This window comes from Budorcas taxicolor, chromosome 1 (genome assembly GCF_023091745.1).
Source record: "Budorcas taxicolor isolate Tak-1 chromosome 1, Takin1.1, whole genome shotgun sequence".
NCBI classification, from domain to species: domain Eukaryota; kingdom Metazoa; phylum Chordata; class Mammalia; order Artiodactyla; family Bovidae; genus Budorcas; species Budorcas taxicolor.
This window is the reverse complement of record NC_068910.1, coordinates 53,606,379-53,627,166: the sequence shown is the minus strand read 5'-3', so window position 1 is coordinate 53,627,166 and position 20,788 is coordinate 53,606,379. Positions and strand designations below refer to the sequence as shown.

At 41.1% G+C, this 20,788-nt stretch overlaps 1 protein-coding gene across 1 annotated transcript in view; it reads right to left on the bottom strand.

Annotated features, from left to right (window-relative positions):
• Nucleotides 1–13,726: 13,726 nt before the first annotated feature.
• The window catches only part of DYNC1LI1 (dynein cytoplasmic 1 light intermediate chain 1), a 52,979-nt gene continuing 45,917 nt past the window's right edge, over nucleotides 13,727–20,788 (bottom strand). Inside the window, exons 9-13 of the mRNA XM_052637542.1 lie at nucleotides 20,452–20,511; nucleotides 20,283–20,327; nucleotides 19,501–19,621; nucleotides 17,217–17,372; nucleotides 13,727–14,528 (exon numbers count right to left, since the gene is read on the bottom strand). Of these exons, the coding sequence (XP_052493502.1) occupies nucleotides 14,416–14,528; nucleotides 17,217–17,372; nucleotides 19,501–19,621; nucleotides 20,283–20,327; nucleotides 20,452–20,511 (495 nt within the window). The 3' untranslated portion in view covers nucleotides 13,727–14,415. The remainder of the gene's footprint in view (nucleotides 14,529–17,216; nucleotides 17,373–19,500; nucleotides 19,622–20,282; nucleotides 20,328–20,451; nucleotides 20,512–20,788) is intronic.

Here is a 20,788-nt window from a genome sequence, read left to right as displayed (position 1 = left end):
CGGACACACACACAGACACACACACACACACAGGCAGCCTAGATGCCCATCAACGGACGAACGGACACACACACACACAGGCAGCCTAGATGCCCATCAACAGACGAACGGACACACACACAGACACACACACACACACAGGCAGCCTAGATGCCCATCAACGGACGAACGGACACACAGGCAGCCTAGATGCCCATCGACGGACGAACGGACACACACACACAGGCAGCCTAGATGCCCATCGACGGACGAACGGACACACATACACAGGCAGCCTAGATGCCCATCGACAGATGAACGGACAAGCACGCACGCGCGCGCGCGCGCACACACACACACACACGCACACACACACACACACACACACACACACACACAGGAATATTACTCAGCCATAAAAAAGGAATGAATATGAGTCAGTTCCAGTGAGTTAGATGAATCTAGAGCCTGTTATCAGAGAAGGCAATGGCATCCCACTCCAGTACTCTTGCCTGGAAAATCCCATGGATGGAGGAGCCTGGTGGGCTGCAGTCCATGGGGTGCTAAGAGTCAGACACGACTGAGCGACTTCACTTTCACTTTTCACTTTCATGCATTGGAGAAGGAAATGGCAACCCACTCCAGTATTCTTGCCTGGAGAATCTCAGGGATGGGAGAGCCTGGTGGGCTGCTGTCTATAGGGTCGCACAGAGTCAGACACGACTGAAGTGACTTAGCAGCAGCAGCAGAGCCTGTTATACAGAGTGAAGTTAGAAAAACAAATATCATATATTAATGCGTATATACAACATCTAGAAAGATGATACTAATGAACTATTTGCAGCAACAGAGATGCTGACAGAGAACAGACTTGTGCACACACTGGAGGAAGGAGAAGTGAAGTGAAGTGAAGTGGCTCAGTCGTGTCCAACTCTTTGCGACCCCATGGATCGTAGCCTGCCAGGCTCCTCCCTCCATGGGATTCTCCAGGCAAGAGTACTGGAGTGGGTTGCCATTTCCTCCTCCAGGGGGTCTTCCCAACCCAGGGAGCATGGGATGAATTGAGAGAACAGCACTGAGACACGTATATACACACATATATAATCATATGCAAAACAGCCAGAAAGTGGGAACCTGCAGTCTGACACAGGGAGCTCAACCCTGTGCCCTGTGACAACCTAGAGGGACAGGCTAGGGGAGGGGAGGGAGGCTTTAGTGGGAGGGAATATATGTATAATTAAGACTGATCTGTGCTGTTGTACAGCTGAAACCATCACCATCGCAAAGCAATTTTCCTCCAGTTAAAACAAAAACAAAAACTAGCCTAGAGGCTAAGCAAATCATATCGTCAATCTCATTTCATTTACACCAGCAGAGGGCTGCAACGGCCAAGGAATGCTGCTGCTGCTGCTAAGTTGCTTCAGTCGTGTCTGACTCCAGGGGGACTCTGTGTGACCCCCTAGACGGCAGCCCACCAGGCTCCCCCGTCCCTGGGATTCTCCAGGCAAGAGTACTGGAGTGGGTTGCCATTTCCTTCTCCAGTGCATGAAACTGAAAAGTGAAAGTGAAGTTGCTCAGCCGTGCTCAGACCCCAGGGACTGCAGCCCAACAGGCTCCTCCGTCCATAGCGCTGCCTTTTTCTAGGGCTTCTTCATGCCTGTACATGCACTTAATTCCTCCATGGTGTTTGGGGGGAAAAAAGACTACAAAACTCAGCCTCCTTGCTCCCGTATCAGTTGGGTATTTAATTCAGGACGGCTGGATTACTTGGGAAGGAGATGTGATGGAGAAAGGTAAAAATCACACCATACCCAAAAATAAACTCAAAATGGATTAAAAGACCAGAAACTATAAAACTCTTAGAGGAAAACATAGGCAGAACACTCTCTGACGTAAGTCACAGCAAGATCCTCTATGACCCACCTCCCACAGTAATGAAAATAAAAACAAAAATAAACATGTGGGACCTAATTAAACCTAAAAGCTTTTGCACATGAAGGAAACTATAAGCAAGGTGAAGTACAGCCCTCAGAATGGGAGAAAATAAAAGCAAATGAAAATGAAAGATAAAGAATTAATCTACAAAACATACAAGCATATCATGAAGCTCAACACCAGAAAAACAAACAGCCCAATCAAAAAATGGGCAGATGAATTAAACAGACATTTCTCCAAACAAGATACACAAACGGTTAATACATAAGATGCTCAGCATCGCATTATTACAGAAATGCAAATCAAAACTTCAGTGAGGTATTCTGATACTCTGACCTCATACCAGTCAGAATGGCCATCATCAAAAAATCTACAAAAAATAAATGTTGGAGAGGCTGTGGAGAAAAGGGAACCCTCTCACACTGTTGGTGGAAGTGCAAAATGATAGTCACTATGGAGAACAGTAGGGAGAGTGCTTTAAAAACTAGGAATAAAACTACCATATGACCCAGCAATCCCACTTAGGGGATATACCTTGAGGAAACCAGAACTGAAGAAGACACATGTACCCCAATGCTCAGCACAGCACTATTTACAGTAGCTGTAAATAACTGGAAGCAAGCTAGATGTCCATCGGCAGATGAATGGATAAGGAAGCTGTGGTAGTTGTATACAATGGAGTATTTTGCAGCTATAAAAAGGAAAGCATTTGAGTCCGTTCTAATGAGGTGGATGAACCTAGAGCCTTTTATAGACAGTGAAGTCAGTCACAAAGAGGAAGACAAGCACCGAACATTAACACATACGTATATATGGAATCTAGAAAGATGCTACCAACGGTCCCGCATACGGGGTAGCAAAGGAGACAGATGTGAAGGACAGACTTTTGGACTCAGTGGGGCAAGGAGAGGATGGGATGATTTGAGAGAACAGCACTGAAACACATGCATTCCACATGTAAACCAGAGGACCAGAGTTTAATGTATGAAGCAGGGCACCCAAAGCCACAGCTCCACGACAGCCTAGAGGGATAGGGTGGGAAGGGAGGCAGGAGGGGGGGCTCAGGAAGAGGGGACACGTGTGTATCTATGGCCGATTCATACTGACTCATGGCAAAAACCATCACAATACTGTGAAGTCATTATCCTTCAATTAAATAAGTTTTTTTAAAAAGCTTTGATTGCTTAGGGAAAAAAGAAGTCCAATCTGGCAGTGTGAATTACAAGGCATCTCTGCCATTACAAGGCCACCACAGACTTGGCTCGTACTGAGAGTCAGTACAGAGTACAGAACACAGGTTTCCACTCATCATCAATTAAATCCTAGTGTTTGAAAATGGGAAGCATTAACAGAGGTTCCCGAAGCAAACACACAACCGCAAGACAGCCACTCTCTGCAGGCCACATTTTGTTTCATCTTCCCTGTGTTTCTGTCGTTGAAAGAGACATATGCTCTCCTGGAGCTGCTGCGTGTCAGTTTACAGAAATCAGCCTCGTTTTGTTTTTTAAATAATTACACTGGGTGGCCATACCTCAGTCTATCTACCCCATTTCCCATGAAGAGGCCTTTAGGTTGTTCCCAATATTTCGCAATTAGCAACAATGTCGCAGAGATTAACTGTGTGCATTTTATTTTTGTATCCTCAGATGTATACCTTTGGGGTAAGTTCCCAGGTTAGGTGGTTACTGAGTTTGCATAGTTTGGTTAAACAGTGCCAGTTTCCCTCACCAGAGGTTGTACTGTTTTGCACTCCCAGAAATAGGGCAAACACATGTTTCTCCAACATCTCCCACAAAGTGCAATCTCAAGCTTTTAATTTTTTTCATTCAGATAGGGAGAAATAATATTTAGTGTTAATTTTAATTTGCATTTCTTCCTGAGAAAAAACTGAATGTATTTACATATGTTCAAGAGCTACTTTTATGTTTTACTTGTCTGTTCATGTTTCTTGCCTATTTACATCCTACAGGGATTCTGGTTCCCTTACCTCTATTTTAAGAATTCTTCAAATATTAGGTATATCAGCTCTTTCTCTGTGGTATAACTTTTTTCTCTTAAGCTTTCTGCCTGCCTTTTGCTTCTATTTATGGTGTTTTTTCCCATCATGCCTTTTTTTTCCAGATTATTTTTAGATAGCTGAGTATACAATTTTTCTTTAATTGCATGTATACTGAGTTAAAGTTAGAAAGCCTGTCCCCATTGGGATACAAAAGAATTTTAAGTTTTCTTTTAGTACTTGTATGGGTTCGTATTTTACATGTAGGTCTGATATACCTGGGAGTTGATTCTTGTGACTGATGTCAGGGATGGCTCTAATTTTACCTTTACAAACAGCTAGCAGTTGGTCTAATACCATTTTACACATGTGTATGTATAAATACATATTTTTATATATGCATATGTGTATATTTATATATGTAAATATGCATATATACACACACATATAAACATATAAAACTGTTTTCTTGTAGAAACAAGCACACAAGGCAGTGGGCTTTTCAGAAATGGTCAATTACACTAATACATTTAGAGCAGATAGCTAAAAGTGCTCGAATAATCGTGGGACTAGTATTTAATGACTTTATGCAAACTAAAATTCCTTCCCTGGTGGCTACTAACATTTAATTTGTGTAGCACTTTACAGTTTAGAAAAGTACCCCCACATCCTCAATCTGGTTTACCCCATCGTAACTCTGATCCCGAGCAGGTTGTCCTCAACACACAGAGGACGGGGCTAAGGCTACAGAAGAGCAGATGACTTACAGAGGCGTGCACTCGGTGAGCGCAGTGACCCAGCTCTTCTCCCTCTTGCCATGGTTCTCCACAGAACTGGCACCACAGTGCTTTCACATTAAGACAGCTGTGGCTTTACAAACTCCATTAAGAAGAAGGCGGTGGCTAAGACGCTCAAGTATCTCTTGCAAGCCAGGGTTGGATTAAGACTACTTGAAGGTTGCACCTCTCAAAATACTGAGCATCTCCGGCAGCTAAAGAGCAGCAAAATATCTGAGAGTATAGCAAAAGATGTGGCTATCCAGCAATTCCACTCCTGCTATGTATCAGAACACCAAAAACACTCCTTTGGAAAGACACATGCACCCCAGTGTTCACAGTAGCATTCCTTACAACTGCCAGATATGGAAGCAACCTCAGAGTCCATCAACAAATGAATGCATAAACAAGATGTGGTACATAAATACCATGGAACATTAATCATAAAAATGACTGAAATTTTGTCATCTGCAGCAATATGGATGGAGTTGGAGGGCATCAAGCTAAGTGAAATAAGTCAGACGAAGACAAATACTGTATGATACCACATATATGGAACTTTAAAATGACAGTAAACTAAACATAGAGAAGCTATAACCACTAGAGAAGCTAGTGGTTACAGCAGCGGGGGAGTGGCGGGTGTGAGACAGGCCCAAGGATGTACTGTACAACATGGGGAATATAGCCAGTATTTGGTAGTAACTTAGTGGAAAAGTACTCACTCAAGATGTATTAAAATTTTTTTAAAACTAAAAAAAAAGTTGTGGTTATTATCTACCATCTTAACAGTACTTCCCATCTGCACAGAATTTGAAAAGAGCACACAGACACAAAACAGAGGGGGAGCCCAACCCAGTGAACGATGGTGAAGTTGTAGCATTAAAGACAGAACATACCTTAATAAAAAATGCTTGGAAGAGTCACATCCTACAGGATGTCAACTCAAATTTCTGAACCAAAACCTGGCTTTAAATTCTAAGGCAACATGGGGGAACATCAAATGACTAATTTGGCTACTGAGTTATAACAGCAGTTCTGAGAGCGATCAGAGGACCCCTGGAGGTCTTGAGGACTTCACAGGGATTCTGTGAGGTCAGAACTATCCTCCCCCTCCTCCTAAGAGGCCATCTGCATTTTTCACGGTGTGATTATCGGTTTGCACTGCAGGTGGGGTGCAATTAGGAGCATTCTAGCACAAGGCAGGGCAGTGGAAGCGAGCTGAATTTGTCGTCACTCTCCTCTTCACCACTCTGGGAAAATACAAAGCAAATTCACGTAAGAATTCCCTCGATGAAGTAAAATTTTATTAAGTTGCACCAACCAGTACCAGTTCTTGCAGCTCTGTGAGGAAATGGAAAGACACATGTACATTTCTGCTGCTTACTGAAGTGTTTCTGTACTACTGAGTGATAAGCTGATCTAGCCACTTCTTTCACCTACTTGAAAGAATTACTTACAGACCAACTGGTACTTCAGGCACATCTGGGAGACATTTTCTCAATAATGAATGAAGTGATCCTATCAGTACAAGCAATATAAACTGATAGTATCTGTTGCACTGACAGAATCTGAACTTTGATTCTTGGAAAATTTGTATCGGCCACTGAGCCTGACAGTTTCCCCCCACTTTAAACTTTTCTAATGAGATTTAATAATAACTAAAAATATGTTATTTGGGGAGGAGACATTTTATAATGGGACATGTTAGAATTTGGAAGAACCTGGAGTTCAGCAAACTGATGTTTTCTAAACGCAATGAATAATGTTACAGAAGACACACGGGGTAAAAACCCACTCCAGGTGAAAGACAGACCAATGGTTTTCTCCTGCAAAAAACACTTGTCAAGTCTTAGCATCGAAAGAGAAAATTCACAATTCTCTGGAAAAGCTATTAAAATACTCCCACCTGTTTCCACCTATGTATTTCTGAGGCTGCATTTTCTTCCTGGAATTCAGACAGCATTTCAGATCAGAAGGAACACAGTAGATGGGAGAACCCAGTTGTCTTCCATTAAGCCAGACACTGAAGAGTTTATAAAAATGTAACACAATGGCATCCTTCCATAGACTTTTTTTAGTTTCACAGAGTTGTTTTCTGTAAAGTTATGCTAACATAAAATGGATTTACTATTGCTACTTATAAATGAATGAATATTTTTAAATTTTCAGCTTTTATTTACCACATGGCAAATACAGGTAAGTGACCACATTAAAAATAATTCCTTAGGGTTCTTAGTAAGTACAAATATAAAGGAATCCTGGGAATTCCCTGCCGATCTAGTGGTTAGGACTCCACGCTTTCACTGCTGAGGACCCAGGAGTCTGGGAACTAAGATCCCACAAACTGCACAACGCAGCCAAAATAAATAAACAAGTAATAAAATAGCATTAAAAAATAGCTGGAAAAACATCTACTGAAAGAAGATGCAACCTGAAATACAAGGGCACTCGGCACTACAAACACCACGGGGAGAGACTGGAGGCCTATATAAACACCAAGACGCTCCTCTGCAAAGTCTTGGAGGATATAAAAATCATAATCCTCCCCAAAAGGATCTATAAACTCAATGCAACCTCAATCACAACGCCACTTTTTTTGCTGTGGCAATGGACTAGTTGACTCTGAAGTTTATATGGACATGTAAAATGTCAGGAATAGCTAAAATAATCGTATGGAAATACATTAGAGGAGGGCTTGGGCTGCCAGATAAAGGCTTCTTTTTTTAACTACAGAAAGAAAGCCCAGAAGCAGACGCACGCATCAAGACGGTCCAATTACGACCAAGGTGACACTGCGGTTCAGGACGATGCCCTCCCCCAACCAACGGAAGGAAGACTGTGACCAACCCAGACAGCATGCTCAAAAGCAGAGACATGACTCTGCCAACAAAGGTCCGTCTAGTCAAAGCTATGGTTTTTCCTGCGGTCATGTATGGATGTGAGAGTTGGACTGTGAAGAACACTGAGCACCGAAGAATTGATGTGTTTAAACTGTGGTGTTGGAGAAGACTCTTGAGAGTCCCTTGGACTGCAAGGAGATTCAACCAGTCCATCCTAAAGGAGATCAGTCCTGGGTGTTCTTTGGAAGGAATGATGCTGAGGCTGAAACTCCAGTACTTTGGCTACCTCATGCGAAGAGTTGACTCACTGGAAAAGACTCTGATGCTGGGAGGGATTGGGGGCAGGAGGAGAAGGGGACGACAGAGGATGAGATGGCTGGATGGCATCACCGACTCAAAGGACATGAGTTTGGGTGAACTCCGGGAGTTGGTGATGGGCAGGGAAGCCTGGCGTGCTGAAATTCATGTGGTCACCAAGAGTCAGACACGACTGGGTGTCTGAACTGAACTGAATGATAACAAATTAACTGAACACATTAAAAAAAACCCTTGTCCCCTACTTCACACCACCTACAGAAATCAATCCCAGATGAACTGATGAATTGTAGAAAAGTAAAACAATAAAGCTTCTGGGGGAAAAACAAACTTAAGACTATCTTCACAACCTTTAAAAGTGAAGTCACTCAGTCGTGTCTGACTCTTTGAGACCCCATGGACCATAACCTATCAGGCTCCTCTGTCCATGGGATTTCCCAGGCAAGAGTACTGGAGTGTGTTGCCATTTCCTTCTCCAGGGTATCTTCCTAACCCAGGGATCAAACCCAGGTCTCTCACATTGCAAGTAGATGCTTTACCGTCAGAGCAACCCCTGAGGACAAGCAATAACGTCTTCAGAACAGGTACAAAAAAAAAAAAAAGTGAAAGGGCCAAACCACAGAATGAGAGAAGATATCTGCAATGCATATCTGACAAAGACTAGTATTCTGAATATGTGAAGAATGAGTCAGAAAGAAGGCGAATATTTCCCTGTTTTTCTGAGAAGGGGAAAAAACAAAAGAGTCTTAAAAGTCTCAAACAGGTACATTACAAATGAGGATAACCAAATGGCCAATAAACATGAAATGTGCTTAGTTTCATTAGTTATCAAGGAAGTAAAATTAAAATCACAATGAGATTCTACTGTGTAAACAAAAATCCCGCCAGAATGAGAGACAACAGCAAGTGTGTACAAAGATGGAGAGCAACTGGAACTCTTGTATATTGCTGGAAGTAACGCAAATTCCTTTCTAAAAACTGATACATAATTCACGTATTATAATTCACCCTTCTGAAGTGACAAGTCTTTAGTATATTCCCAAGACTGAGAACTGTATCATTTCAAAACTACTGTTATAACCCTCAAAAGAAACCCTACACCCATTAGCAGTCAAGCCGCACTGCCCTCTCCTCTTGCAACCACTAAGATGTCTCAGAGAACTGGCCTATTCTGGACATTTCATATAAACGGAATCACACATTTTGATTTTTTGTGACTGGCTTCTTTCACTTAACATGTTTCCAAAGTTCATCCATGTTGTAGTAGATATCAATACTTCATTCCTTTTTTTTGTTTTTCTGGCCATACCACCTGACTTGTAGGATCCTAGGTCCTGGAGCAGGGACTGAGCCTGGGCCCTCGGCAGTGAAAGCACAGAGTCCTAACCCCTGGACCACCAATTCCCCATTCCTTTTTATAGCTGAAAAATACTCCATCGTGTGGACAGGCCACACTTTGTTTATCCATTTGTCCACTGATGGATGTCTGGGTTTTTTTCTCCTTTTAGCTATTATTACTAGCTGTAATAGCTCTACTGTTATACGTAACGCTGCTATAAACATCTGTATACAAATGTTTCCAGGAGGACATACATTCTCACTTCTGTTGGGTATATGTCCAGGAGCGGAAGTGCTAGGTCTTATGGTAACTATATGCTTACCCTGTTGAAGAACCACCACACTGCTGTCCGAAGTAGCTGTGCCACTTTACATTCCCAACAGCAACATACAGCTGTCCTAATTTCTTCACGTATTTGCCAATTCTTATTTTTCATTTTTGGCTCTGAGGTGGGATCTCATTGTGGCTTTGTTTTGCATTTCCCCAGTTATCAATACTAATGACATCAAGCGTCTTTTTATGTGCTTGTCATTTGTGTATCTTCTCTGAGGAAGTATCTACTCAAGTATTTTGTTCATTTTAACACTAGGCTGATTTCCTATAAAGTTTTAAAGAGTCTTCCTATATTCTGAATACTAAACCCTTATCAGATATATAATTTGCAAACATTTTCTCCCAGAAATGCAACCTCATATAACTTTGGAAAAACTGTTTGGCTAAACATTTAGTATCTGCTAATGTTGAACACACAAACAGCTTATGAATCCAGCAATCCGGGTCGACACACACCCCCAACAGAAAGGAGGACACATTTTCCACAAGACACCCTGAAGCCTGTTCGTGACAGCACAAGTCCTAACAGCAAGAGGAAACTGAATAGCCAACCCAGGTATCTGGCAGGAAGGGGATGCCGGCCCCCGAGGATGCCCCTGTCCTAATCCCTGGCGCCTGTGTACACTACTTCTCTTGGTAAAGGAGCTCCACAGGTGCAATCAGGATTCTGAGAGGGGGAAATCAGACTTCCATGTTCTTGGAATTTATCCCTCCATCCTAATAAGTAAAAAAGCTGAACACACTGAGAAAAATAAACAAGTCTCCTTGGATCTGTCAGAGAAGTGAGGTGATAGGGCCAACTGCACTCCCCCAAACTGGAGAGACAGGTGGGTGGACACAGAGAATCACAACTTACTGAAGCAGAAACTTCCAGGCAGAAACCTCTAAGGGAGACAACGCTGGGGTGAGAGGGCCTGGACTGTGACTAACAGACTGCTGGAGCTCAGCATGGACAAGTCTGTGAGTTAAACACTATGGGGATCATAAGGGGATCCCCACAGTTTTGTGAGTTTTACGTCCAGGAATTCTACTAGAGTCTCAGAGGGAAATTCAGAGAAAAATCCCCTGGTGCTTCTGGCAGGGGAAGGAAGAAAGTAACCATTTTGAAAAAAGTCAAAGTCATCTGTTTCTAACAAGGCCTGCCCTCAGCAGAAATTACTTTATTAGAGGCTGAACATACTGGTAGGGAAATCCCCAACTCCAGCTCCCCCTAGAGAACCACTTGTGAAGTTCAGAGCCCAGGGACACAGGCTTACTGAGAACTGATCACAGGACTATAGAAAGATTTCCTCCCCACACCTCACCATCACAGCACTAAAAGGTCTATTGACTGGAGCGCCTTTTACCCAGTACATCATGTTCAGCTAACAACAGAAAATTACACGGCAGAGTAGAAGGCCAAAAAAAAAAACCAAACCACATCACAGTCTGAAGAGACACAACAAGCATCAGAATCACATTCTAATATTTCTTGGCAGAAATATTAGAACTATTAGACTGTGAATTTAAAACAACTGTGATTAACATGTTAAGGACTTTAACAGTAAAAGCAGACAACACACCAAAACAAATGGGTAATATAAGTAGAGATATGGAAATTCTAAGGAATAACCTTTTTGAAAAACAGACAGAAAACTAACAGAAATGATTATTGCTTTCCATGGGCTCATCAGTTGACTGGACTTGGCTGAGGAAGAATCTCTGAACTGGACAACAGGGTAACAGAAACTTTGAAAACTAAAAAGCAAAGATAAAAAAAGACTGGGGGTGGGGTGTGGGGAAAAAAGAGGAAACAGAATACCCCAAAACTATGGGACAACTACAAAAGATGTAATATATACATGAGAATGCGGAGAGAGAAAAGGACGGAAAAAATATTTGAAGCAACAGTGACTAAGAATTTCCCCCAAGTTATTATTATTGAGAATTTCCCCCTAATTAATGTCAGATACTAAACCACAGACCCAGGAAGTTCAGAGAATACTAAAGATAACCACTCATTCACCCCCACCCCTAGGCATATCATATTCAAGCTGCATAAAACCAAAGATTTTTAAAATCTCAAGAGAAGTCAAAGGGAAACCACCACCTATGGAGGACCCAAGGCAATAAATGTTCAATTTATTGAAACATTCAATTCCTCTTCAGAAACCACGCACGCAAGGAGAGTGAAGCGTTGGGGGAGCTTACAGCGGATTACTCACGTGGGCCAAGTTTAATCCCATGGATGCTGATAATGCAGAAGCAGTAGGGTCAGAGCGAGAAGCGGTGTGCTGGAAGCAGAGACCAGAAGGTGCAATGCTGTTGCCTTTGAAGATGGACAGGGGGCCAGGAACCAAGGAATTCAGGCAGCCTCTAGAAGCTGGAAAGGAAGGAAACAGACGCTCCCTGGAGCCTCCAAAAGAAACCAGACCTGCTGACACTTTAACCTAGCACAGCTGGTTTCGGCTTCTGCCCTCCAGAATGGCATGATAGCACATTTGTGTTAAACCACTAAATTCTGTCAGTGTGTTACAGCAGCAATAGGAAACTAACATACCCATCAATAGCACACTAGAGAAATTAGTGTTTTTGCACGACTAAGTGTGATGTGATGAGAATTAGTAACTACTGCTACAGGCAACGAAATGGAGGCACCCCAGAAAACTGAAAGAAGCCTGACGCAAAGAAATCTAAATGTTAAGAGTCCATTCATATACAGCTTAAATACAAGTAAAACGGATCTATGGCTTTGGAGGAGAGGGCAGGAGTAACTTGGTAGGTGGGAGGACTTCGGGGGGCACACAGGAAATACCAGTAACAGTGTCTTTCTTGATGCTGGTGCTGGTTTTATGTGGTCACTTTGTGGTATTTCAAACCATACACCTGTAAGTTGTCTACTTTTCTGTACTGTGTACTTCAATTAAAAACAGCTAGAAAAAAAATTAAGTAGTTTAAAAACAAATTTCCTTGCAAAAATTGGGACCAAAAAAGGTTTAAATTCTAACCACAATAAACAAAAGATCTTCAATTGGTTAAAACTGAACCTCATATAAAGTGAACAGTTATAATTAATTCAGGTAACAAAGATATTCTGAGGGTTTTCTAGTATATCTCCAATGTACACAGAAAAAAAAAAAACCATGAGTTGGTCTAGACATGCAAACACGGTAGACCACAGTAGACCACAGTAGACCACGGTATACCATGAAGCACAGTCTGCAATTCTCTTCATCGGTTTCACTTACTTCAAGTACAACTAGTTTAGAAAAACTGGCCTTTACAACACCAGAATTGCAGAATCATTAAGATTTTACCAGTGGCATTTTCCCCCTCATATTTTATCAAACAAAATGTTTTTGCAAATTAATTTTTCCATGCCCACAAACATACTAAGTTTTTCCCACAATGAAACAAATCATAACCCTCTCATATATTTTAGTATTTACATTCAACCATTAGGAGCCAAACACTACTATAAAACTAAACAGATTTTAGTTATAATGAAAGAATTACATTTGAAAGTAGAGGTATTGTCCTCAAATATTTTGCGGGAAAAAAAATCTTTGGAATTATGTATTATAAAGTTATAACAAAGACCAGTGTAAATAGTAGTAACCGTTTTCCTTCAATTATCTGAAATTAAGCAATAGGTCAAATGTACCTATGTTCTTTAGTTGAACATCAGTAGGAAAATCTAACTGTTCTTACAGATGTTTCAAAACTGAGTATCAAAAGGTGAAACTACCCCCAGGTGGTCTGACCTGGAAGGACCGGAAAGAGTAGCCGTATGAATCTGCCGAACTTTTAAAACAGTTTCTGCCCATTAAATAATGATAAAAAAGGCTTTATTTTTTTCTACTAGGAATGCTGACATTAGATTTGATAGTTCAAGACATGCTGATAGGGAAGATGTACTGATCAAGGTAAATTCCTAATTTAAGGAGACTTACAGGGTAGTAATCTCAGGTACTTACTTGTCTCTTAGAAGAGTAGAAAGCTTAATAATCCTATGAAGTTAAATAAAATACTGACAAATCTTATTCATTGTATGATAAATATAGATTTACATATAAAAGAACGCAACAAGTTATTTGAACCTGAATGCAGAGAATAAATACTTTATTAACTGATTACAGTTGAAAGTCACAAACAAAAAAGGGGTATATTAAGGCAGAGTCATATATATATATATATATATATAGGTAAATATATATATATAGACAAATCCAGACTGTTATACCTCTTTACATTTTAACCTCTGCATTTTTCTTTTATCCATTTAGGCAGTGTGCTTTCTTTTTCTTCTCAGTTAAAGAAACAAATCTTGACCAATGTTTCTAAATCACGTTTTGATAACTTATAGGACCATGGATTAAGACAGTGACTAGTGTGTCCAATGCTGACAGTTTTCTCAGCATATTCCATGTGTGGTGGTATAGTTACGGTGGTGTGGAAAATCTGACAATTGATCACCTCCTCTTTTCCAGCAAAACTAATACATAATTTTTTAAAAGATTTCTTAACAGTCTTAACTAAAATAAGCTTGGACTTCCAAGTCAGTCAAATGCCCAAAGCGTATTATTATTCTGTCCTTCCCAAACCCTCCTAGGTGTTTTAAGTAGCCTTCAGAATATGATCCCATGGCTGTATTTCAGATCTATAAATTTCAGTTTTTCAAAATCCAAAATTACTTTCTTATGCAAAGTGGCGATGCAAATAGCAATCCTACATAGTGTAGAATAATTTTTTCTGTATAGTTCCCTTTTATTAAAAAATGGGCAACCACACACACACAAAAAGGACATAAATTTAGTCCATCTGAAAAAGCACTCCAGCTCCCTAATTCCGCTTTTGAAGGAGAAGGCAGAGGCAAGTTTACATTATCCCAGAAAACTGAATAGATGGCTTTATTTGGCATCTTCAAGAAGCGTCTCCTTCTGCAGGAGATGGAGGTGTTGTAGCGGAAACCGTCACTGGTTTCCGTGCAATTCTGTCCAGTTCCGCGTGAACATCTGAGAGGACGGGCTTCTGGCCTACAATGAAGGAAGGAAACTACGACTCAGACACGAGGCAAAATATCTCTGACACCAATGCATCTTCATTTAACAACTGCCCATGGTTTCATTAACTCTAACACACATATGAAAAACATACGTAAACATATATAAAACACATATATATATCTCTAAAACTTTACACATATATATCTAAAACTTTATCTAAAGCATATATATATATATATATGTATATAAATATCCTAATTTAAACACAAATTCCCTCATTTTCTTTTCTTAATTGGGGGGGGGGGGGTCACATGGCATGTGGGATCTTAGTTCCCTGACCAGGGATCAAACTCACCCCTGGCAGTGCAAGCGGAGTCTAAACCACCGGACTGCCAGGGAGGTCCTTACAGTCCCTCGTGTTAAACTGTAGGGTCTGTGACCAAATGGAAGTAAAACTAGCGCCTACCGTTCTATCTCATAAAGGTTTTTCTTTTTAATAAAAAGGCACAGAACAAACATAGAAAATAGCTAGAAAACAGCCAACAAAATTTTGTAATCTGGAAAGATGCTGCTGCTACTGCTGCTAAGTCACTTCAGTCGTGTCCACCTCTGTGCGATCCCGAAATGAGTTAGTGGTAACTAAATTAGCAGTCCTGAGACAGGTAATCTTTTCTACACTGAGGGTGACAGAAGCCAGAAACTAATTCAATTTATCCTCAGAAATCTGTAAGATTAAAAACGGTAGCAGCAGGTACTTGAGAAAAGGGTGGCAGGAAGGTGTGATTAAAAAAGTAGAATAGGTTAAAGTCTGAAGAGCACTTATACAAAAGGAAAAAACACTTCATCAAAATTTAAAAATCCTGTGTTTCACAGGACACTCTTAACAAAGCGAAGGGACAACCGACACAAGAATACTTGCAAATTCTATGTCTTTTATATAGGGGAGACAATACTTGCAAATTCTACACTTCAAAAATGTCCAATAAACAGAATATATAAAAAACACTTAAAACTCAATAATAAAAACAACCCCATTTTAAATGGGCAAAGAATTTGAATAGACATTTCACCGAAGAATAGATGAAAGTTTTTATTAAACGTGAAAAGATTTTCAAAATCATTAGCTATCAGGGAAATCCAAATCAAAACCACAATGAGATACAACTTCACAGCTGAAATGATGTCTCTAACCAAAAAGATGGGCAAGTGGTGACCGTTTTGTAATGTATAAAAATATCCAATCAGGGACCTCCCTGGCAGTCCAGTGGTTAGGACGCTGAGCTCCCACTGCACAGGGCAGGGGTTCGATCCCTCGTTGGGGAACTAAGATCCCACATGCTGTGTGGTGTGGCCAAAACAAATCAAATCACTAGGTTGTATACTTGAAACATAGTATTGTTCATCAATTATATTTCACTCTAAAACACAGACACACATGCAAAAATACTCTAACAAAGAGACATTCTGGACTTGGTTAAGCAAAACCAAAAAGAAAAAACAACAAAAACCTGAAGTGGTGCAGCATTTTGGAAACTTTAAACGCAGAGGTATTACGTGACCCACCAATCCCACACTTAGACACATACCCAAGAAAAATGAAAACGTGTGCGCGTGAACTGAAGAACGGATAAATAAAAGATGTATGCAGACCCACGCAATGGGATTTTTTTCAACAGTAAAAAAATATTGATACCTATGCTACAACATGGATGAAACTCAAAAACATTACTTTAAGTGGGCATATACTGTATGACTCCCATTTATATGAAATCTCCAGACAGGCAAATACAAAGAGAAAGAAAACAAATCACTGCCTAGGAGGACGGCAGGGGAGGGAAGGGTAACTGCTAATAGGTTGGATTTTTTTCTTTTTTTAATTTTTACAATGTTGTGTTGGTTTCTGAAATTCAACAACACAAATCGTCCATAATTATACATACATCCCCTCCCTCCCTTACCTCCCTCTTCTCCCGCATCCCATCCTTCCAGGTCATCACAGAGCACCAGACCGGGCTCCCTGCGCTCCCAGCAGCTTCTCCCCAGCTGTCCGTGCGGCCTGGTGGTGCGTACACATCGCTCGTGCGTACACATTGCTCGTGTATACACACGGCTGCTTCCTCCACTCGTCCTACTCCCTCCCCCGCTCACTGTACACATGGCTCCATGCTCTGCAGCTCTTTCCCTGCCCTGCAAGTAGGTTCATCAGCATCACTTTATTCCAGAGTCCATATATATGCGCTAATATAGTGTACTGGTTTTTTCTGACTTACTTCACTCTGTATTATTAGGCTCTAGGTTCAACCATCTCACTAGAACTGTCTCAAATTCCTTCTTTTTGATGTGGATTTTTTAAGGAGATGAAAATGTTCTAAAATTAGATTATGGTCATCTACGTCATGTTTTGCGTGGATTCCCTGGTGGCTCAGCAGTGAAGAAGAATCCGCCTGCCAGTGCAGGAGGAATCGGTTCGATCCCTGGGTTGGGAAGATCCCCTGGGAAAGGGAATGGCAACCCTCTCCAGTATTCCTGCCTGGAGAAGCCAGGGACAGAGGAGCCTGGGGGGCTACAGTCCACGGGTATCAAAGAACCAGGCATGACTGAGCAACTAAATACCACCACCACAGAGGTTTGTGTAAGTCTGTAAATACATTACAACACTGAAATGCACACTTTAAATGAGCAATACCGCTGCTAAGAAAGGAAAGCCCCAGTAAGTACCTGACTTTTTGGCAGACGGTGGTAAACTGCCGCCTCCGCCTGCAGCCCCACCTCCAGGGCTACCACCACCAACACCAGGGCCTCCTGGGGAGCCAGTCTTTTTACTCAGCAAACTGTTAAAGAAATTTGCCAGGACACCTTCACTTGTAGCTCCAGCTATTAAAAAAAAAAAAAAAGGATAAAAAACATACTCAAAGCTTTCAACTTTTCTATAAATTATTACAGTAATGATACACAGAAAATTAATCACACATGAAGATGTTCCAAATCTAAGCCAAGTTTAATCTTTTGAGGCTGGGTAACTTCTCTAATCAATCATATATAAAACAAATATGAGTGTTAAGAATGTAAGATAATTATTAAAAACTTAGTGTTATTTTTTTCTTTACATTTTATTTCTTTTTTGCTGTGCTGGGTTCATTGCTGAAAGAGGGTAGAGTGTTATTTCTAAAAGGCCAAAAGCATTTAAAACAGATGCTACTCGTGAATATATATCCCCTTTGAAAGGGGTTCTTCAAAAATAAAAACAGTTGCTTCAAGTATTACACAAAGCTGTCCAATCTGATATGAAAATCAGCAGAAGCTCTAAGAGATTAATGGACAAAGGAAGGCGATAAACAATTCACAGAAGAAAAATACAAACAGGAAGGAAATACGAGGGGCGGTGCGAGCTCTTATTAGTTAATATTTACAGAATGCTGATTAGGTGTAGGCAAACTGCAAGGCTCCATGTTGATGACAGGTAACCTGACCAGTTGAGAAACATCAGGAAAGGGCATAAAAAGATACGAAGTCTCACCTACTAATCCCACGCAGGGCAATTATTCCTGTAGAAATAACTATAATGCATACAGTTTTTTTCTGCTTGTTAACTGCAAATAACCCATTTCCAGTAAAACATGAATTTCTCCAATGACCTATAGGTATAGTTTAGTTCAGTCGCTTAGTCGTGTCCGACTCTTTGCGACCCCATGGACCGCAGCACACCAGGCTTCCCTGTCCATCACCAGCTCCTGGAGTCCACCCAAACCCATGTCCATCGAGTCGGTGATGCCATCCAACCATCTTGTCCTCTGTCGTCCCCTTCTCCTGCCCTCAGTCTTTCCCAACATCAGTGTCTTTTCAAATGAGTCAGCTCTTAGCATCAGGTGGCCAAAGTATTGGAGTTGCAGCTTCAAAATCAGTCCTACCAATGAACACCCAGGACTGATCTCCTTTAGGATGGACTGGTTGGATCTCCTTGTAGTCCAAGGGACTCTCAAAAGTCTTCTCCAACACCACAGTTCAAAAGCATCAATTCTACGGCCCTCAGCTTTCTTTATAGTCCAACTCTCATATCCATACATGACCATTAGAAAAACCATAGCTTTGACTAGATGGACCTTTGTGGACAAAGTAATGTCTCTGCTTTTTAATATGCTGTCTAGGTGGTCCTAACTTTCTTTTCAAGGAGTAAGCGTCTTTTAATTTCATGGCTGCAATCACCATCTGCAGTGATTTTGGAGCCCAAAAATATAAAGTCTGACACTGTTTCCCCATCTATTTGCCATGAAGTGATGGGACCGGATGCCATGATCTTCGTTTTCTGAATGTTGAGCTTTAAGCCAACTTTTTCACTCTCCTCTTTCACTTTCATCAAGAGGCTCTTTAGTTCCTCTTCACTTTCTGCCATAAGGGTGGTGTCATCTGCCTATCTGAGGTTACTGATATTTCTCCCGGCAATCTTGATTCCAGCTTGTGCTTCCTCCAGCCCAGCGTTTCTCATGATGTACTCTGCATGTAAGTTAAATAAGCAGGGTGACAATATACAGCCTTGACGTACCCCTTTTCCTATTTGGAACCAGTCTGTTGTTCCATGTCCAGTTCTAACTGTTGCTTCCTGACCTGCATATAGGTGTCTCAAGAGGCAGGTCAGGTGGTCTGGTATTGCCATCTCTTTCAGAATTTTCCACAGTTTATTGTGATCCACACAGTCAAAGGCTTTGGCATAGTCAATAAAACAGAAATAGATGTTTTTCTGGAACTCTTGCTTTTTCGAAGATCCAGCGTGAGTAAATATAACACAAAGCTTTTATAAAGTGCACACCACAGAGTGTATGTTAAAACTACACTGTAAATGGTTCACAGTCTAACTCACTCTGAGTTTCTATCTCTATAGATACACAAAGACAAGATACTACTGCATAAAAAAGAAAATAGCTAAGGCAAAAGGTGGGATGACAGTAGGTAGATTTCTACTGTGAAATACGTTGTGTTGTTTACTCTTAAAAAGAGAGAAATGTACCTTTCATGTTTGGATCGATTTTTTTTGACCCAGCAGGGATGGGTGACACGCTAGCAACGTTGGATGACACAGATCTGTTTGGTGTTCGAGGGGAGCCTCCTGGGACTCTTGGTGAGGCGTCCTAAGTAAAAAGATGAAAGCCATATTTATACAACCCTGAAAGCTCAACTTCACAAAAATTACCATATAAGCAGCTCCTTTACAACTGCCCCCATCTCTTCTACTGGTCCCCTTATACTGCAAGCCCTGAGCGCAAGTGTTTAGCAACCGTGTCCTCATTATTAGAATGCCCGGGACCCCTCACATGTTAGCATACGAATTTTCCTTTCAATGGAAAAAGGGAAACACATAGAATAATGAAGTGTGGTTATGAAGAGAAGCGTGGGAGTCAGATCCAGACTCCAATCTGGACTTGCATCCTATTTCACCAACTGAATAATCTCAGGCAAGCCATGATGTCCTAAAAAGCCTCCATTTCCCCACCTGCAAGATGGGGATAAGGATAGGACTTGCTTCATCCGGCTGTTGTGAGGATTTATAAAACAACACACCAAAATGGTTCAGCCTAGTAATGGATACAGGACAAATGGATCTTTATGATTTCAATATTCTAAAAGGAAATGAAAGTTTATCTTTTAAAATCTCACAAATTCCAGGGGCATTCTTAATTCAACTTTATATCCAAGTACACCCATAAGAGACAGATACACAATCAAAGACATTAAAGAACTGAAACAATATGCACTGATTTTAACCACTTAGTCAAGATCTGCAATACTGACCACAGGCCTTCCAGCTGCAGTTGGTGGCTGCTTTGCTAAAAGGGACTGAAAAACACACAAAAATTCTAGGTTAGACATTCAGTCATGTATTGCTGCTTTTAAAGAAAATGTGTACAAGAACCATTTAATCATTAACCGTACTAAGTCTGCTTCTGATGTAATTTCATACCTGTAGCTTCATAAGAAACACTTGGTCATCTTCCGCCACAATTTCCTTCTCATGCACAAACTGAAATGAGCAATGCATAAATGAACAAGTCATTATGCTAAAGTCATTCATAACTCACTCTCTAGGTTAGCACAATTTTTAAAAACACCGAGAATATGAATATTACCTGTATCACATGTACATGGGTGGACTGCCCTCCCCAGGGCCCTTCAGCAGAGCTGTCCAATACCGATCTGCACTAATATAAATGTCCTGTATCTGTGCTGTCCAACGTTAGCCTGCGGCTACTGAGGAGCTGCAATAACAGCTAATGTGACTGAGGAACTGAATTTTCCAT